The sequence below is a fragment of the Orbicella faveolata genome, unplaced genomic scaffold, assembly GCF_042242905.1.
Source record: "Orbicella faveolata isolate gen_17 unplaced genomic scaffold, um_ofav_v1 contig_13, whole genome shotgun sequence".
NCBI lineage: Eukaryota > Metazoa > Cnidaria > Anthozoa > Scleractinia > Merulinidae > Orbicella > Orbicella faveolata.
This window is the reverse complement of record NW_028301540.1, coordinates 22,627,478-22,642,676: the sequence shown is the minus strand read 5'-3', so window position 1 is coordinate 22,642,676 and position 15,199 is coordinate 22,627,478. Positions and strand designations below refer to the sequence as shown.

The 15,199-nt window shown below is 39.7% G+C and overlaps 1 protein-coding gene across 1 annotated transcript; it reads right to left on the bottom strand.

Annotated features, from left to right (window-relative positions):
• Window positions 1-656: 656 nt before the first annotated feature.
• On the bottom strand, window positions 657-15,197 carry LOC110067059 (SNF2 related chromatin remodeling annealing helicase 1-like). Its single transcript, XM_089285873.1, has 17 exons — window positions 14,324-15,197; window positions 12,725-12,775; window positions 11,659-11,842; window positions 10,925-11,075; window positions 10,065-10,226; window positions 9,542-9,607; window positions 9,096-9,236; window positions 8,479-8,558; window positions 7,643-7,694; window positions 5,318-5,389; window positions 4,822-4,892; window positions 4,474-4,573; window positions 3,789-3,912; window positions 3,056-3,114; window positions 2,649-2,749; window positions 1,761-1,845; window positions 657-1,318 (listed from the first exon to the last, which is right to left on the bottom strand). Exons 1-17 carry the CDS (start codon window positions 15,087-15,089, stop codon window positions 908-910), a joined length of 2,676 nt encoding a protein of 891 aa, XP_089141999.1. The 5' UTR covers window positions 15,090-15,197; the 3' UTR covers window positions 657-907.
• Window positions 15,198-15,199: the final 2 nt, after the last annotated feature.

The following is a 15,199-nucleotide window of genomic DNA, read 5'->3' as shown; positions in this document are numbered from 1 at the left end:
ATGTTTCAATATTTCTTGTGCTGTATAACACACATAGACTACTCCAACATTAGATATTGGCCACGTGACGAAACTCTATATATCAGCATCGCTAGAAAAACCTCTACACGCATTTTAACGGCAATGTGGTTCTACAAAGACGTTACTGAGCGTGTCCCTAAGGTCAGCACATACTAGCAGAGATGTTATGAGGTAGTGAAGCGGGGACAGGCAACGCCATGTGTACGCATGACGCATGCGTGGTGCAGAGACAGTACGTAAACTGGTGCACACCAGGAGGATATTATTGGTTTACTTCTATGTTGTAACGGCGACAATTTGCAATGGTAGTGCACATGATACGATATTGAAAATTGAGTTCATTTTGTCCCTGCTTCATGAGGCAGGAATTCAACCCAGCTGAATTTCATGCAACATGTTACGACAACAGTACGTTTTCGTAAAAACGGACCTCCCACAAGAGGAAAACTGTCGCTGCCCTCCCGGCTTTACAAAACTATGGTTTCAAGATAAGACTCACAAAGTTGGCTATTTTACTAATTTTGAAGCGCTTTTCGCTAGATGGGATTATTGGTTTCTAAAGTCAACTGTATTTAAGAAATAGAAAGCATGTACATGTTTTCTATTTCTTTTAGAAAACACCGCGACGAAAAAAATAAAAACAGCTTGTTTACTTTAATCATCAAAATGTAAATTCTCTTTGCTCGCGCCATCGTTACGTCAACAGCTCGTGCTAATTCTGTGTTTCCATCGAGTTATAGAAACACGATTTTTTAAACAATCAGCGCGCGTATTTCCTTGGGGCTGTTTTCTAAAGTTTGTAAGTGTGTTTCGTCTTCAAAGTCGTCTAAAGTTCATTGACCGCCTTTGATCCCAATACTTCTGAATTACACACCAGCCAGTATTTTTATCTTCGATATCTCTTAGCAGAAGGTTCAGTTGAGGCTGAAGAATTCGACCGAGACTGTTCATCGTTACAACTAGTAATATGACCTTGCAGACCATCAATAATGAAGTCATCATCTGCCATGCCATCAAACCAATCAAAATTGTCATCAATCGCACCAACAGTTTCACTTCCGGTCTCTGAAGCATCGCCTTCAGGTTTCGTCCGTTTTCTTATGTCACTTCCGCCTGCAGAATCGCTATCTTTCGAATTCTTTGTTTCCATAGTAACAGCTTTCGGATCAGTTTTGAAGTTCAGATTACTGTCAGCACATATAGAGGGCACAGTTTCGGACAATTTTGTGGAGTGATCGACCGCGTAATCCTCCACAAACGACTCAACAAAAGAAAACAAGGTCTGTTGTTTCGGGTCCTATGCAGAAAACGAGAGAAAAAGCCGTTAATTTCGCAAACAAAAAATGGAATTTATCTTACACTAGAAAAGTCCTCAAATAAGTTTAGGCAACGTGTATTATAGAAAGACGGGTCACTCAGTATCTCACGTTGAATGTATGTAGTCCTCCAGTTCTCTACAATGGCCAAAAATATGGACAACGGCAAATATATAAATTTACATTGGCAGACATGTACACGAAACTGTCAAATTGAAAGACCAGTGCCTTGACTTTTTGCCAACTGTGCACCGTTCGACAAAAACTTCATTAAGCTGTTCTCCCTCTTAAAAACCCCTCTCTTCCTTTCCCCTTTCTCTTCACAAACAAAACACCAAACGATAGATTGTATGAATTCCCGCCGGCATGAATTCACATACAGTAAGTTAGCGAGCTTTCATGTTTGGAAAATGTTATCAATACCTTAAAGAATGTGCAGTCGGCCTCTAACACATCCTCGGAAAGACCTGCTTTACCCAGCACTTCCAGCTTGTTTTGAATCAATGGCCTGAAAAAAAATTAACTAAAAGATAAAGCAAGAGTCACCCAATATCCATACAATCAAGCGACTAACTTGGAGAAGGAAAAAGTTATCGTTATCACATAAAAATTATCGCGAAAATCTTCAGTCTCTCTTAAGGGCCATCGTTGCGCAGTTAGTATACTTTTTTCCCTTGTTAGTAATATAATTTGATACATTAATTACGAACTCCTTTAAGGGTCATTCGTGATCTCCCTGGACAAACATTTACGTTAACTCGAGCTTCTTCAGTGTTTTTTATTCGGGGAGTATTACCCTCCAAAATGTTTCATCTATATTGCTAGACTCGCAATGGCGAAATTAAGCGAGTCACGTGCTAGACCGTCGTAACAACTGGCAACAATGCAACGCTTCAAGATTATGTTTGGAGCGACGCTACAAAACGTACCTAGCCAAGCTCTGAACTTGAAGATTACGCCGAAGAAAACGATACAAGACACGTTTATTTAATTTCAAGTAAGTTAACGTTAATTCCACCCTGTGTTCGTGTTGTAACAAAATTGCACGAAACATCAACTACTGTCTTGTTAACACCTTTGTCAGGAGGTTATGGCCTGGTTCACACTAGCGACATAATGACATGATCGCTTCTGTCGATAATGTGAACATCGACATAAAAAGTTCAGTCTTTTTAAGTTCATGCTGTTATGTGGTTATTGTCATTATATCAGGATGTTCACACTAGCGACATAACGACATATGTCGTTATGTAGCTAGTGCGAACTAGCCTTAATTCTTAACTAAATGTTGCGTGAAATGTTACTTCGTACCAGAGGTAGTCATCTGCGGTCTTTTTAGCCACTAAGTAGTGGATATTTACTGCATTCTTCTGACCAATTCTATACACACGGTCTTCCGCCTGGACTAGAGCCTAATAACAACACAAACAAAAACCAGAATAAACGACTAATTCCAATTACGAGTACAATTTAATTAAAGGTTACTGACTTCTGTGATTGATCAAGAAACGCCTGCAACGCGCCAATCACGGCGTAGGGGACTTTTTTAGCCAATCACGTACACTGTACCAACCCTGATCTAACTCGCACGACTTTTCCCGCGCTGAGCATCAGTTTCACGCGTCTGCAACGAGTTTAATGATGAGATGACAGCGGTCAACCGTAAAGTCAGGAAATAGTAACGTTATAAGAAAATGGTAGCGCAATGCGGAACTCACCCCAGGGTTCCAAAAGAGCTCTGCAAACACGACCGCGCTAGCCTCGGTAAGAGTCAAACCTATGGACGAAGGAAGTAAAATCAGTGGAAAGATCAGTGATCAGTGAAGACTGCCAAAACAACTCCTACGAGAGTCGGGACTTTGATGGTTTTAGGGGGGATTACACAACAGGAGGGGGGCCGGGGGAGGAAGAGCTACAAGGGTTGGAGCAAGGGACCTACATTAAATTTTTTGAAGTCGAAGTTCGGCTCAGCCAACCGAGTATTGAAGAAACAGTTCACATGTTCTCGTTAAACAAACAGAATGACAAGTGAGAAATATAAATTAAATCACATGTTTATTGCCCACAAGACTGATCCAAAAAAATAACCAATTTACGCCTTCAATTATTATAAATTCTTCGCCGTGAATGCAATTTTCTTTGACCACAATAAGTTCGTTTTCTGTCAAAACTAGGAACAACCTCCACAATTGCCTGGCTCTTAACAAGGCATTTAGCAAACTAACTTTTTTTATTTTTCCCTTCCTTGCCAGAGGATGGTAATCTGGGTACCATAGGCTAGATAGACTGAAATCGGAAACCGCACATGAAAAGTCTCTGACACCCAGAACAGAGCTTATCAAAAAGTCAGGGTTTGCTTTCAGCCCTATCATCAGTTCATGTATGAATTCCAATCGTGTGCATTACTTGTGAAAAAATACGATGGAAAAAACCAAACTCGCCATACTGTACCTGTATTCGCGGCGGTTATCGAGAGGGCGGCTACCAAGCACTCCTTGTTCTGCTGGAATTTATCACACAAACTCTGACGGATGGCTGCTGGTGTGCTGCCATCAATACGTATGAAATCGTACTTCTAAAAGAGAGAACAATAAATTTAGCCTGGAGGAGCTTTTTTCCTTTCCTGACCCTATGGGGAGAGGGGAAGGGGGGGAGGGGGTACACTTTGTGTCACATGTGCAGTGGAACCCCGTTAATACGGTCACCAACGGGCCACGAAAATTTGGCGGTGTTAATGGGGTGGCCGTATTAACAAGGTAGGGTCAAATTTCATGACTGGTCTACTTTAAGTGACATCTTCACGGATATACTAGAATTGCACTTCTAAACAACTGTTCTTTAATGAGCATTCCGGCGAAATGCAGATATAATTGTTACAAAATTGAAACTTCAATCAGTACATGTAATATTAACCATGAAAAGATGAACATAATTGATTCGAGTGGCTGTATTTACGGGGTAAAATTACAAAGGATTACACAGGTTGTGATTTCAGAATGCGGCCGTTGGCCGTATTAACGGGGTGACCGCATTAACCGGGTTTTCTTATGAGAAAATGTATGGGCGTTTCGCCATGATAAAAAAGACTGGCCGTAATGACGAAGTGACCGTAAGGCGGGTTTCCACTTTACCTTACCTTCTGTGTGAGACAATTGCAAATGGCGTCCAGCATGTCTTTGTGATGGGCAAACACTAGAAACTTGCGGCCGCTTTCCAACAGGTCAAGAATGTAGTCCCTGAGAAACGAACCGGAAAATGAGTGGCCGTTAAGCTTAAAAGGATCGAAAAAAATTAAACTCTTAACTAACTGCCATACATATACAGCAGAATCAGTTTTGAAAATTTGCTTAAGCATCAGAAAATTATTGATGGTTCATTGCCGGTCTTTGTGATTCCGCTTTGTCCTTTATTTTGGAGAGGGGCTTTTTGCGGGGGTGGGGTGGGGTTCATATTTCCTGATCACACGCGTGCTAAAAGCTCTCACCTGACCGCAGGAATCTTGCAGGCGCAAGTTTCAAAGAAGTAGTTAAGAAGGGCTCCATGTTGCTCTTGTTGCTGTGAAAAAAGAAGAGTACAAGAATTTCGTTCAGGGTTTTCACAGCAATCCAAACTAGTGGACCTCTGGGGAAGATAATTCGACTACACTGTTACTCGCCAAAAAGTAACTCTTGTTGGCTTTTTTTCTCAGTTTATGTTATACCTATGATTAATTGGTAATTGTTAATAAGACTTGTTAATAAGACAAATAGCTCAATTTAGCCGGTAATCATACCCGCTTCGCCGTCGTCCGATTTTGTTAATCGTCCGTCCATTAGAAATTTTGATTGTTGATATCGCGTGCACAGTTTTACACTATTCATTTTCAGTGTTTTATTTTGACTCCTGTACGTTAAATTTAAATACTCGTAATATTACACACTACACTTTATAAAATATGATGCTGTATCCAAAATAACAAGACTTTCGCTATGTAATTTTACCTTGGCTTTGGAAACTTCTTTGGCAGCTCTTTCCAAAGTTTTAGTCTTAATCAGCGATGGATCCAACATCACCTAAGGAAAAAAACGAGAAGTAATTTGGGCAACACTAAATGACAAAATGAAGTCTGCAGCCTAACCAATGTGAGCCACAAAAGTAAGAGCTATCTACTCTCTCTTGTATCAGCTTCCATATCATATAGTGAGCACTGCTACTGCTCCTGGACAGGATGCTACCTTATTACATGAAATTTTCGCGACACGTTTATTTCGCGATTTTGAGGTTCGCATATTTCGCGACACCTTAATTTCGCGATTTTGCGAAAATTTTGCATTTTGACTCACTTTAATTTCGTGTTTTTGAGTGAGACACACTATATTTATTTGTCAATGTTATTTAAGATGTCCCTGAATTTGATAAAACAACTTAATCAACAACGTCCAAATAAACAGAAACGCAACTGATTATGTAAACAGTAACAAGAAAGATGTTCTCTCAGTGTCTACAAGGCAATTGAAAGGTTTAAGCAACTAGTGGAACAGCACTACAAGGAGCCAGGAAATGGACAGTTTGAGGATTGTACAAAAGAAGTGCTAGCTGGAGTGGAGACGGAAAGCAGCAGTGATGAAGAGGACCAGAACATTACCACGGAATAGTTCAAAATGATTGTTATAAACGTGTGTAATGGTAATAAAGTCGCTTTTTTTAATTATTGACGTGATGTGAGTCACTTAATTTTCGCATCATGTTAATTTCGCGACATTTAATTTTCGCGTCACTTAAATTTCGCGATTTAAAAAAAGTTAACAATAAAGATTAGCGAAAAAACTGAGCAACGACGTTTCGGTGTCATCCTGGCACCATTTTCAAGTTAAAAAATATTTGTGCGAAAAGTAAACTAATTTATACCAATGGTAGAGGTGCGAAATTGAATAAATTAAGATTAAGATAGCTGTTCAATGTTCATGTTCATTCCAATGAGGTGTCAAACACTGGTAATGAGTTCAGTGTCTGTTCAAAGCCTAAACAAATGTCAGGGAAAGTTCGATTGCTTGATCCACGAAATGTTGTGGATTCGCAAGAAGAAACCGAGCCTTAACACACAGTCAGACTCTATTCGCGCAAAAGTATTTGTTTAGGCTTTGAACAGACACTGAACTCATTACCAGTGTTTGACACCTCATTGGAATGAACATGAACATTGAACAGCTATCTTAATCTTAATTTATTCAATTTCGCACCTCTACCATTGGTATAAATTAGTTTACTTTTCGCACAAATATTTTTTAACTTGAAAATGGTGCCAGGATGACACCGAAACGTCGTTGCTCAGTTTTTTCGCTAATCTTTATTGTTAACTGTATTTCCAAATTTAATCTTATAAGGATTTTAAAAAAAATCGCGAAATTTCGTCTCGCGAAAATTTCATGTAATAAGGTAGTTCATTGCTAGTACCACCCCCTATTAATGCCACTCTCAGCATTTTATCAAGTTATTTCCTTTGGGGAATAGAGGTGACGCAGTTGTGAGACCGCTAGCCTGCTAGCCTGCCAACGATGTGACCCGGGTTTAATTCCTGGACCCGGCGTCGTATTTGGGTTGATTTGTTGTTGGTTCTCCTCCTTGTTTCAATATTTTTTTTGGCCTTGCTTTATTAGTCTTCCTTCCTCCATAAAAACCAACACTCAAAATTCCAATTTGATCCGCCTCGATGCACGAACATACATTAACGAGTTTATGAGAGTCACTCCTTTTTTCGTGAGTGAATAAACATTACATTGACATCTTCGTTTAAAATTTGCCCCTAACAGGTTGTCGGTAACCATTTGAACTCCTTGGTGGAGAGAAGAACTATGGATGTATGGTGTCTCGCACAAGAACGCAGCACAAAGACCCCGGCAGGGCTAGAACCGGGACCGCTCGATCCCGCGAAGCGTAGCGCACAAACTATAGGCCATTGCTCCGTTTCCTAATGGATAATTCACAAGGGAATGGTTATGAAGCCCGGCAAAGTTATCTGTTTTATGTTTTTGTTGGCTTTTTTTCCTCATGGCAAAGACACAATAGCTGACTTCTGACCGAGGAGCAAACCTTTAGCGTCTATTAACAGCGCCTCAGACAAGTGAAAGACACTTAGTTTTTGTTTTATTTCTTTAAATTAACACAACCGATGGAGAAGAAGCCTTTATCGGAGTAAACCCGGCCGGAGATCTTAAGTTAAGAACGTCCCACTAAACAAGTGAATAGATAAAATAGAACTACAGTAACTGCATGAAGTAAGCCAAATAAAGACAATTAAGAGGCAAAACTTAAAATTACCAACATACCATTTGACGTCGTTTAGAAGGCAACTGCGAAAGAACGTCTTTCTTTAATCGTCTGAAAATTGACCAAGATACAAAAAAGCTTGAATTAGAAATATGAGACATTTCATAAAATTTATCATACAGATTCAATATGAGTCAGCGTCTTGTCAAATGTAGACAAATGGTATCAGTAAAATGTAAGAAACTGTTCGTAAAAAAACCACAAAGGCTGTCACAACTCAACCATTTCGGAAAATTACTGCTGTCAAATTCCACTTTTCATTCTCCGTTTTGTTGAAGATTTTGTTTTGTTTTGTTCTTCTACTTTTATCGCACATTGCGCTTGTGTATCCGATAAAATGGCGCGAGCATTCTGTCCAGAGAGAGCTTGTTAGAGTTTTCATTCGAAAACGATAAAGTATCATCAAGTTGACTTCGTTTGGACAATGTTCCCTCCTCGGTATGACAAACTTGTCTGAAGAACTAATTTTTGTGTAGTACTTTATATTCACCTTACAGGTTTCCTGAAATCACTTCTGAAGTAAGTAAGGTTAGGAATTCAAAATGAGGGTTGTACGATAAGGTAAGGTAACTTTATTTAGAGCCGTAAACGTAGGGAGTGGCTGCCCAATCTCCCGAGCCAGGGGCTCATGACAAAAACGCACGACTATTTACAATAACCCATCAGTTACCACTCACAATTACCATATACATTAAATTCGCTATGATAAACCCAGAATTAAAATATAAAATACTCCTAACTGCGACTAGTCCTAATATTAAAAATTTGAGTTAGTATATACAGTTCACTCACTGGCACCCTGCAAACTCCACACCATTCAAACGAGAACGAATACCTGATCATTAACTTTTCTTCCAATAACAACTGAAGTTCCTGCATATTGGATGCTCCTGAAAAATCCCAGCCGAAGCGATTCTGCAATAAAAATTGAAAAGAAAAAGATATAAAAAACGCGCCCTCCGGATTTCAAGCAGTCATGATCACATGTGCCTTGCCATTGGGCCGGTATGTCTGCACCAATTCTAGGAGTCTGATGTAGCTGATGGCTTGTCTGTACCAGCGCTTAAACTTGCCCTTCCAGCATTTAGTCAATGAAGTTCAATGAGCCTGTTTTTGCATCAGTTCAAACCCACGCATTACTCTAGCATAGGCGCTGGCAGGCAGAAGGAAAAGAGGCTGCCCTTGTGAAAAATGAATTGGAGGACAGTTAAGAGGAAGATGAAGGAGGCGGATCTGAAGCGACGCTCTGGACAAATTGAAAAACAGGAAAATACTTAAGAAACCGAACAGAAAATCCTGGTTCCGTTTTCTCGATAGATTGGTGCTGACTAAAAGGAGCGCGGTTTCTAGGAACCAGATGCTATACCCATTGCTGACTAGTAACCCCACATACAAGAAATCTGTCCATTTTTTCAAAAAGCGGAACGTCATTGACGTGGAAAAGTGGCTCACCTGATGTCCGGCACAGTAGCGAATTCCAAACTGATGAAAAGTGGGAAACAATCCTGGCTGAATAGCGCTGATTTGTGTGTAAAGTTCAAGTGGCCGTGAGAGGGCTGGTGTCCCAGATAACAGAATTACACGAGTGGCTGCCTAAAAATGATTAAGACAGATAAATCAACAACACCAACTAAAACACATTTGTTGCTTATAAAGTTGCATCAAAACATATCATTTTTTCTGTTTGCTCTTTCCTTGGGTAGAAAACCATTCATTAACACACGTATCTCTTTTTAAGTGGGACATGTATTGCTTGTCACAGAGTTAAATTATCTTTATGAACATTGAATAACGGTATTGTTACTAAGATTGAAGACATCCCTTTAGGAAGAGTGGCTGTAGAACTCGTAGCATCATCATCTTCAGGTACATAAAGGGAAAGAAATTCTTGTCAGTACCTTCAACAGGGGCAAGGCAGCTTGAGTTCTTGATGCTTTGTAGTTCTTGATAAAATGACATTCATCCTGACAAAAAGCAAATTTTAAGGTACGGAGATGAATAAATAAGCAAGGCCCAGAAAGAAAAGAGACTAACAGGCAATGTGCTTAGAGCAAGAATTAGCAAATGAAAACAAAATAAACATACAAGAAAGTTTTCTTGACGATATTTGATCTCATAAACATCTGGCAAGAAAAAAACAGAAAGGAAATAATGGCGACAAATACCCGACGTTAACCTAATTGTATGACTGTTACAAAACTAGGAAGTGAAACAAGTTCAAAAAGAGAAACCAAATCAGGGTTCGACTTTCAGGAAAAAAGCTTGAGCCAGCTGGCTCCTAAGTTTTTCAGATTTAGTCACCAGCAAAAGTATTTCATTTGAAAGCGTGACACGTGAATCGTCAGTGAAAAAAAATTGGTCGCATTGTAATTGGCGATTCCAGCGGTCGCAACGTTGAGCTCTGCAAATAATCAGACTTACTGCTATGATGATCCTAAACTGTTTTTTCTTCAAATCCTCCATACATTTAGACAAGAGATCATAACTGATTATGTTAATAAGGCCAGCTGTAGCGCTGTCCTTCCCCGTAAGGACAACATTAACGTAGTCTACGTCCACAGAGGGAAGCCATTTGATGAAAGCCTATGGTTGCAAACAACGAAAAAGAGAAGAGGGAGTATAAACAAAAACCAGTATCACAATTCCTAATCGTAATATTATTAAAGTTATTAATGGAATTTTTTTGTCCCTGGAAGTTTACTCTGAGGAAAATTATCAGTAGAAAAACAATTTTTTTTCTAAATTTTTGATGGGGAAAATATTGGCTGCACACCAATCTTACACTGTAAAGGCTGCTATTCATTCTCTGAATGCTATCTTATTATCATTTTTACACTCAGTCTGACCTTTGGAATATGGGACTGGAACACAGGAAATATGATTGTGTTCAGTTGTTGCAAGTTGCGCTCTGCAAGTTGTGGAGGGTGTGGCATTTGCAGTACTTTGGATTTACTGGTCGTGGTGACTGGGCTCAAATGCTGACTGGCGTCATTTTTTGTGTTCTTGGGCAAGACACTTAAATAATGTATTGGCTTTTCTGTAAAAATTTTGTAAATTATCATTATGACTTATTAATTGAGCCATTCTGGCATAACCCTGGGTCCAGACTTTTGAGTGCCACAAGGCAGACTTTGCAGTTTAAAAGCAGCTGGTGAATTAAAACCTTTTTCATTCAGACACATTCAAGGTCACTTAAATCAATTTGTAACTTTAGAACATCACAATTCACTGTGCATGTTTATCAGCATTAAGACCTTTGGAACAAATAATCTGTTAATTACCTGCTGCCAAGTTATTCTGAGTGAGGATGGTGTAATAACGAGAAGAGGCCATTCAGTGCGATAGTAACTTGCAACACAGATGGCTTGAATTGTCTTGCCCAGACCCATGTCATCAGCTATCAACACTCGGCCATCATGACAGATGCTAAAACTAAACAACAGAATAACATTAATTGTTATTTTGTAGGCCCCACCTCAATTCTCAAGTTAGCAACCTAGATGAAAAAGATTCCCTGTCAGCTTATTAACTGAGTGGTGATCCAGACAAGAAAAAGTTTAGCTAGCCTGCAGAGCAGCTGCTTGAGGAATAATTGGAAAGGAGTTGGAGTGGTACTCAAAAACAACAATGTCCTTGCGGTACAGATTTCACACTGCTCCAACTTATGCCCCTCTATTCATAAGCTATAGTTCTACTACTGTATAAAACTTAAGTGTCAAACCCTGTTAATACGTAACACCTATGAACCTCCAAAAATTATTATTGTTGTATAGAAAGTGTGGTCATATTAAAAGATTCATTTACTAAAATAGGAAAATGACTGACTACATGTAGGTGTTTTTCTCAGGCTGTAATATAGCATGTTGGTAAGATTATTAACTGGGTTAAGTGTCCATTCAAAAAGGTTGTCAGTTTTGAGCAAGTTTTCTGTTCCTACCATTTATTTTTACGTCACATACAAACTAGCTAAAAGCAAGGGGAAATAAATTATTAGCTGATCTTCAATAACACAGACCTGACTCCTTCTTGTTGAAATGGCATCAATGCTCTAACAAGCTTGTGATCAACTGAATTTAAATTGATCTCACTGGTCGACATTTCCTTCAGAGTGCCTGGGGTGGTTTTAAGAAATGTGGATGTCACAGCTTTTGGTAATCCTTCCACAGTAATATGTGCAGGTAAAGACCATACTGCTTGCACTGTCAGAATAAATGACAAAATGATCACATTAGGTCATGTGTATGTACGATTACAATTATAACTTTTGCCTTTTTATATCTGTCGACATGAGACTTGCGAGTCTACATTGTGTGGTTCCAGAAAATATCTATACCTATCCCAAGGAGGATTATTGGAAATTCCAAGGGGAAGGGGGGTCTCAAAACAGACATTTTCAGAGGTGATGAAGGGGTAGGGAGAAAGGTAAAGTCTGCATACAAGCCAAGTGGCTCATCAGGCTGGAGCTTATCCTGGTTTCAGTAACATGAAGCAACCAGGAGTATTTCTACTCCCCCCTGGATGGGATGCTAGCCCATCACAGGGTTACCCCCCCAGCATTAAATTTGCCAGTACCCATTTATACACCTGGGTGGAGAGAGGCACTGTGAGAGTAAAGTGTCTTGCACAAGAACACAGCACAATGCTCCCAGCCAGGGCTCGAAGCTGGACAGCTTGCTCCAGAGTCAAGCGCACTAACCATGAAGCCACCGTGCCTCCCACATGTACATGTACTTTCTATTGAAATCACTCTCACTGTGATGTTGACTTAATAGGACAATGTCCTTGCTGATTTGCTTTCCAACATAATTTTTATGGGTAATCAAATGGTGACAAGTAAAAGTAGGAAATAATTTTACATGCATTTTGTCCATCACAAGTCACTCCCAAAGCCTCTCTCTCCACCCAGGTGTACAAATGGGTGCCAGTAAATTCAGAAGGGGGGCCCTGTGATGGACTTGTGTCCCATCCAGAAGGGAGTAGAAAGACTCCTAGTAGGAGGTAAGTGCTGGCTTGATGGGCCACTTGGTTCTTATGCAGATTTTACCTTGCTTCACAACAATACTGTAAACTGTTGAACTTACTAAGTTTGTCATAGTCTGTCAAGGAGAAGTCCCACTGAAATGTTTTTGCATCTGCAGCAAAATAAGGAAGGTTTCAGAATGAACAGAAGTAAGGTCTTACCTCAGGGAGCAATATTGTAATCAACTATAATAATATCATTGTAACCAGGCACTACCCAGGCATCAAAAACCAATTTCTGAAAATGGGGAAAATACATCATAAAATTTGCAGTTTGACCTAATCAGAAGTTGAGACAAAACAAGTAGGTATCAACTTTACAATGCACAACTCACTTGCAAATGGTATCAGCTTTTCAATTTCAACCATAACTGTAGTTAAATTGCATACGGGGTTTTGGCAAGTGTATAATAATATTTAGTATGAATCTACTAAGTAAGTGTTCTATTACAAATGCCATTCTCTGATTGGCTACGTATGTACACTACTCACTATCTATTCTGTGATAGATAGAGAGTAGTGTAGCAGTGTGCGCTTGTTAACAAAATGGCGGCTGCTTCTTGGCGTTTTCGAAGTGTCTGTGAAGAGGATTTAGATGAAGTTTTGAATGACTGGCAGACTTATACTAAAACAATTAGGTTACTTGCGCTTGATTTCTATGTGTGATAGTTGAATCGGGCTTCACCCTCATCAACTATCACATGATAAAAACCTCGAGCTCATAATCTAATCGTTTAGTGTAACTTGTTTGACCGTTTCATGTGGATTGAAATTCCCCTGATCTCCCTGATGTGGTGTCTCTACATGTTTGGTAAAACCTGGGGTTGGATTTGATTTGTCAGAAAAACAAACATTTGGGTGGTAATCACTTCTGTGGTTCAACCTTTGCATAGTGAAAGATATGCCACTTGTACGTAAAACACTGAAACACCAAAACAAACAACAGTGTAGAAATAAACACATTCACAGCAATGATAAACCAATTTTCTTATAACTTTTCTATGAAGTTTTTTTTTTATGTGTGCTTGAGAAATCATAACTTTACTCTGGTCTGATCACCCATCAGAGTTAAGCCCAAGGAGCATACATAATATATGAACCATCTGAATCCTTCTCAGGAAAAGATGGTGACCGTGGTTCATTTGCCCATATTTCTTCTTAGCGCACACTTAAACCTTAACAACACTGTCTAGTAAAACCTTCAAACCTGGCATACATGATATTTTTCTGAAGAAACAAACATTGCAAAAATATGGCTTTTCTTGTACCCAATGGGCTGCATTCAGTTTAGATGTGCAGTCGCCATCTTTTTCTATAAGGTGATATCTATTGCAATCCCTACCCCTGGGAATTTGCTTTAGAGTCTGGGTTACAGGGTGGAGATCCAGACATTTCAATGTCCTTGCTGCACACAAGATCATAGAAGAATTTCTGGTGTTGATTTCTACATAATTTGAACAAATTAGCATGCAAGCAATGCCTGTGATTTCAATCACCTTGTTAAATATGTTAGAATCAGCCTGCAAATGCAAACAGATGCAAATGCATCCACCTGATGTTTAACACCACCAAAGTCACCTACAGTACACAGCAGATATGTTTTGGTTGCATGAAACAGCAAGTAAAAATCTGTCTGCATTCGTAGGATAGGATAAACTTACCATAACTCCTGCTCGGTATTGTCTTAAAAATCCCAATAAGCTGTGCCTGATATGGCACAAGAACTGTGAATCTCTGTCTGCTAATCAATACACAGTTCCCTTTCACTGGTTTCTCTGATGTTCCCTTTACATTTAACGTGTGTGTAGCACTGGCCTTTGAAGGACCCGTTCTGTTGCTCGCTGATACTGATACTGATGAAGATGTAATTGACGAGTTGGAATTAGGTTTAGTTTCGAATTTCCTCATAGTACAAGGGGGAACGTTCTGGGGGCGATAAAATTTAGAGATTTTATTTTGAAAAGAGCTCAATGAAGTTGATGAAGTTGGTCCGTTCAAAGTTTTAGATGTTGAAGTCGTAAATCCTACTGACGTGTTTTGTGAATTACCAGCTGCGCCAATCAAAGGAGGTTTTGTGTGACCATTTGTGTACATGTACGAGTTGGACGCATGACCAGTCGACTGCAGATCATTTGAGCTCGGTCTATCTCCTCCAGATTGCACAGATGGCTGCCTTTGTGGTACGCTCATTCTAGCTCTGCTCGAAGAAAGCAAGGCACGTTCTTCTCCTGTGGTTTTAACCACACAGTTGGAAGCAAATTTACTCGCATCGCATTTGTCTATTGCTGACGAAGTCTTCGTCGTCCCTGTTGGGGGCGCATTTTTTGGCTGTCGTTGACTCAAAAGAGCCGCTCGTTTCTGGAGAGCTTTCCGGCGATTTTCTTCGATCCTCCTTCTTTGCTCTTCGGTCAAGCCTCCTGAAGACATTTACAGCTATCGGGGGTAATCTAAACTAAGAGAATGAATGCAATTTCACAAGTTGATATGCTTCCGTTTCACCTTCCCTCTTCGAAATCGCCGCCATGACTAAAATTACC

What these genes read in the sequence shown, in the direction of transcription:
- LOC110067059 (XM_089285873.1), bottom strand. Translation starts at nt 15,089, where the DNA reads ATGTCTTCAGGAGGCTTGACCGAAGAGCAAAGAAGGAGGATCGAAGAA. An exon ending in AGTTTAGGATCATCATAGCA is followed by an intron (nt 9,608 to 10,064) that starts GTAAGTCTGATT and finishes GCTTTTTGTCAG; the next exon opens with GATGAATGTCATTTTATCAA. An exon ending in GATAACCGCCGCGAATACAG is followed by an intron (nt 3,115 to 3,788) that starts GTACAGTATGGC and finishes CTTCGTCCATAG; the next exon opens with GTTTGACTCTTACCGAGGCT.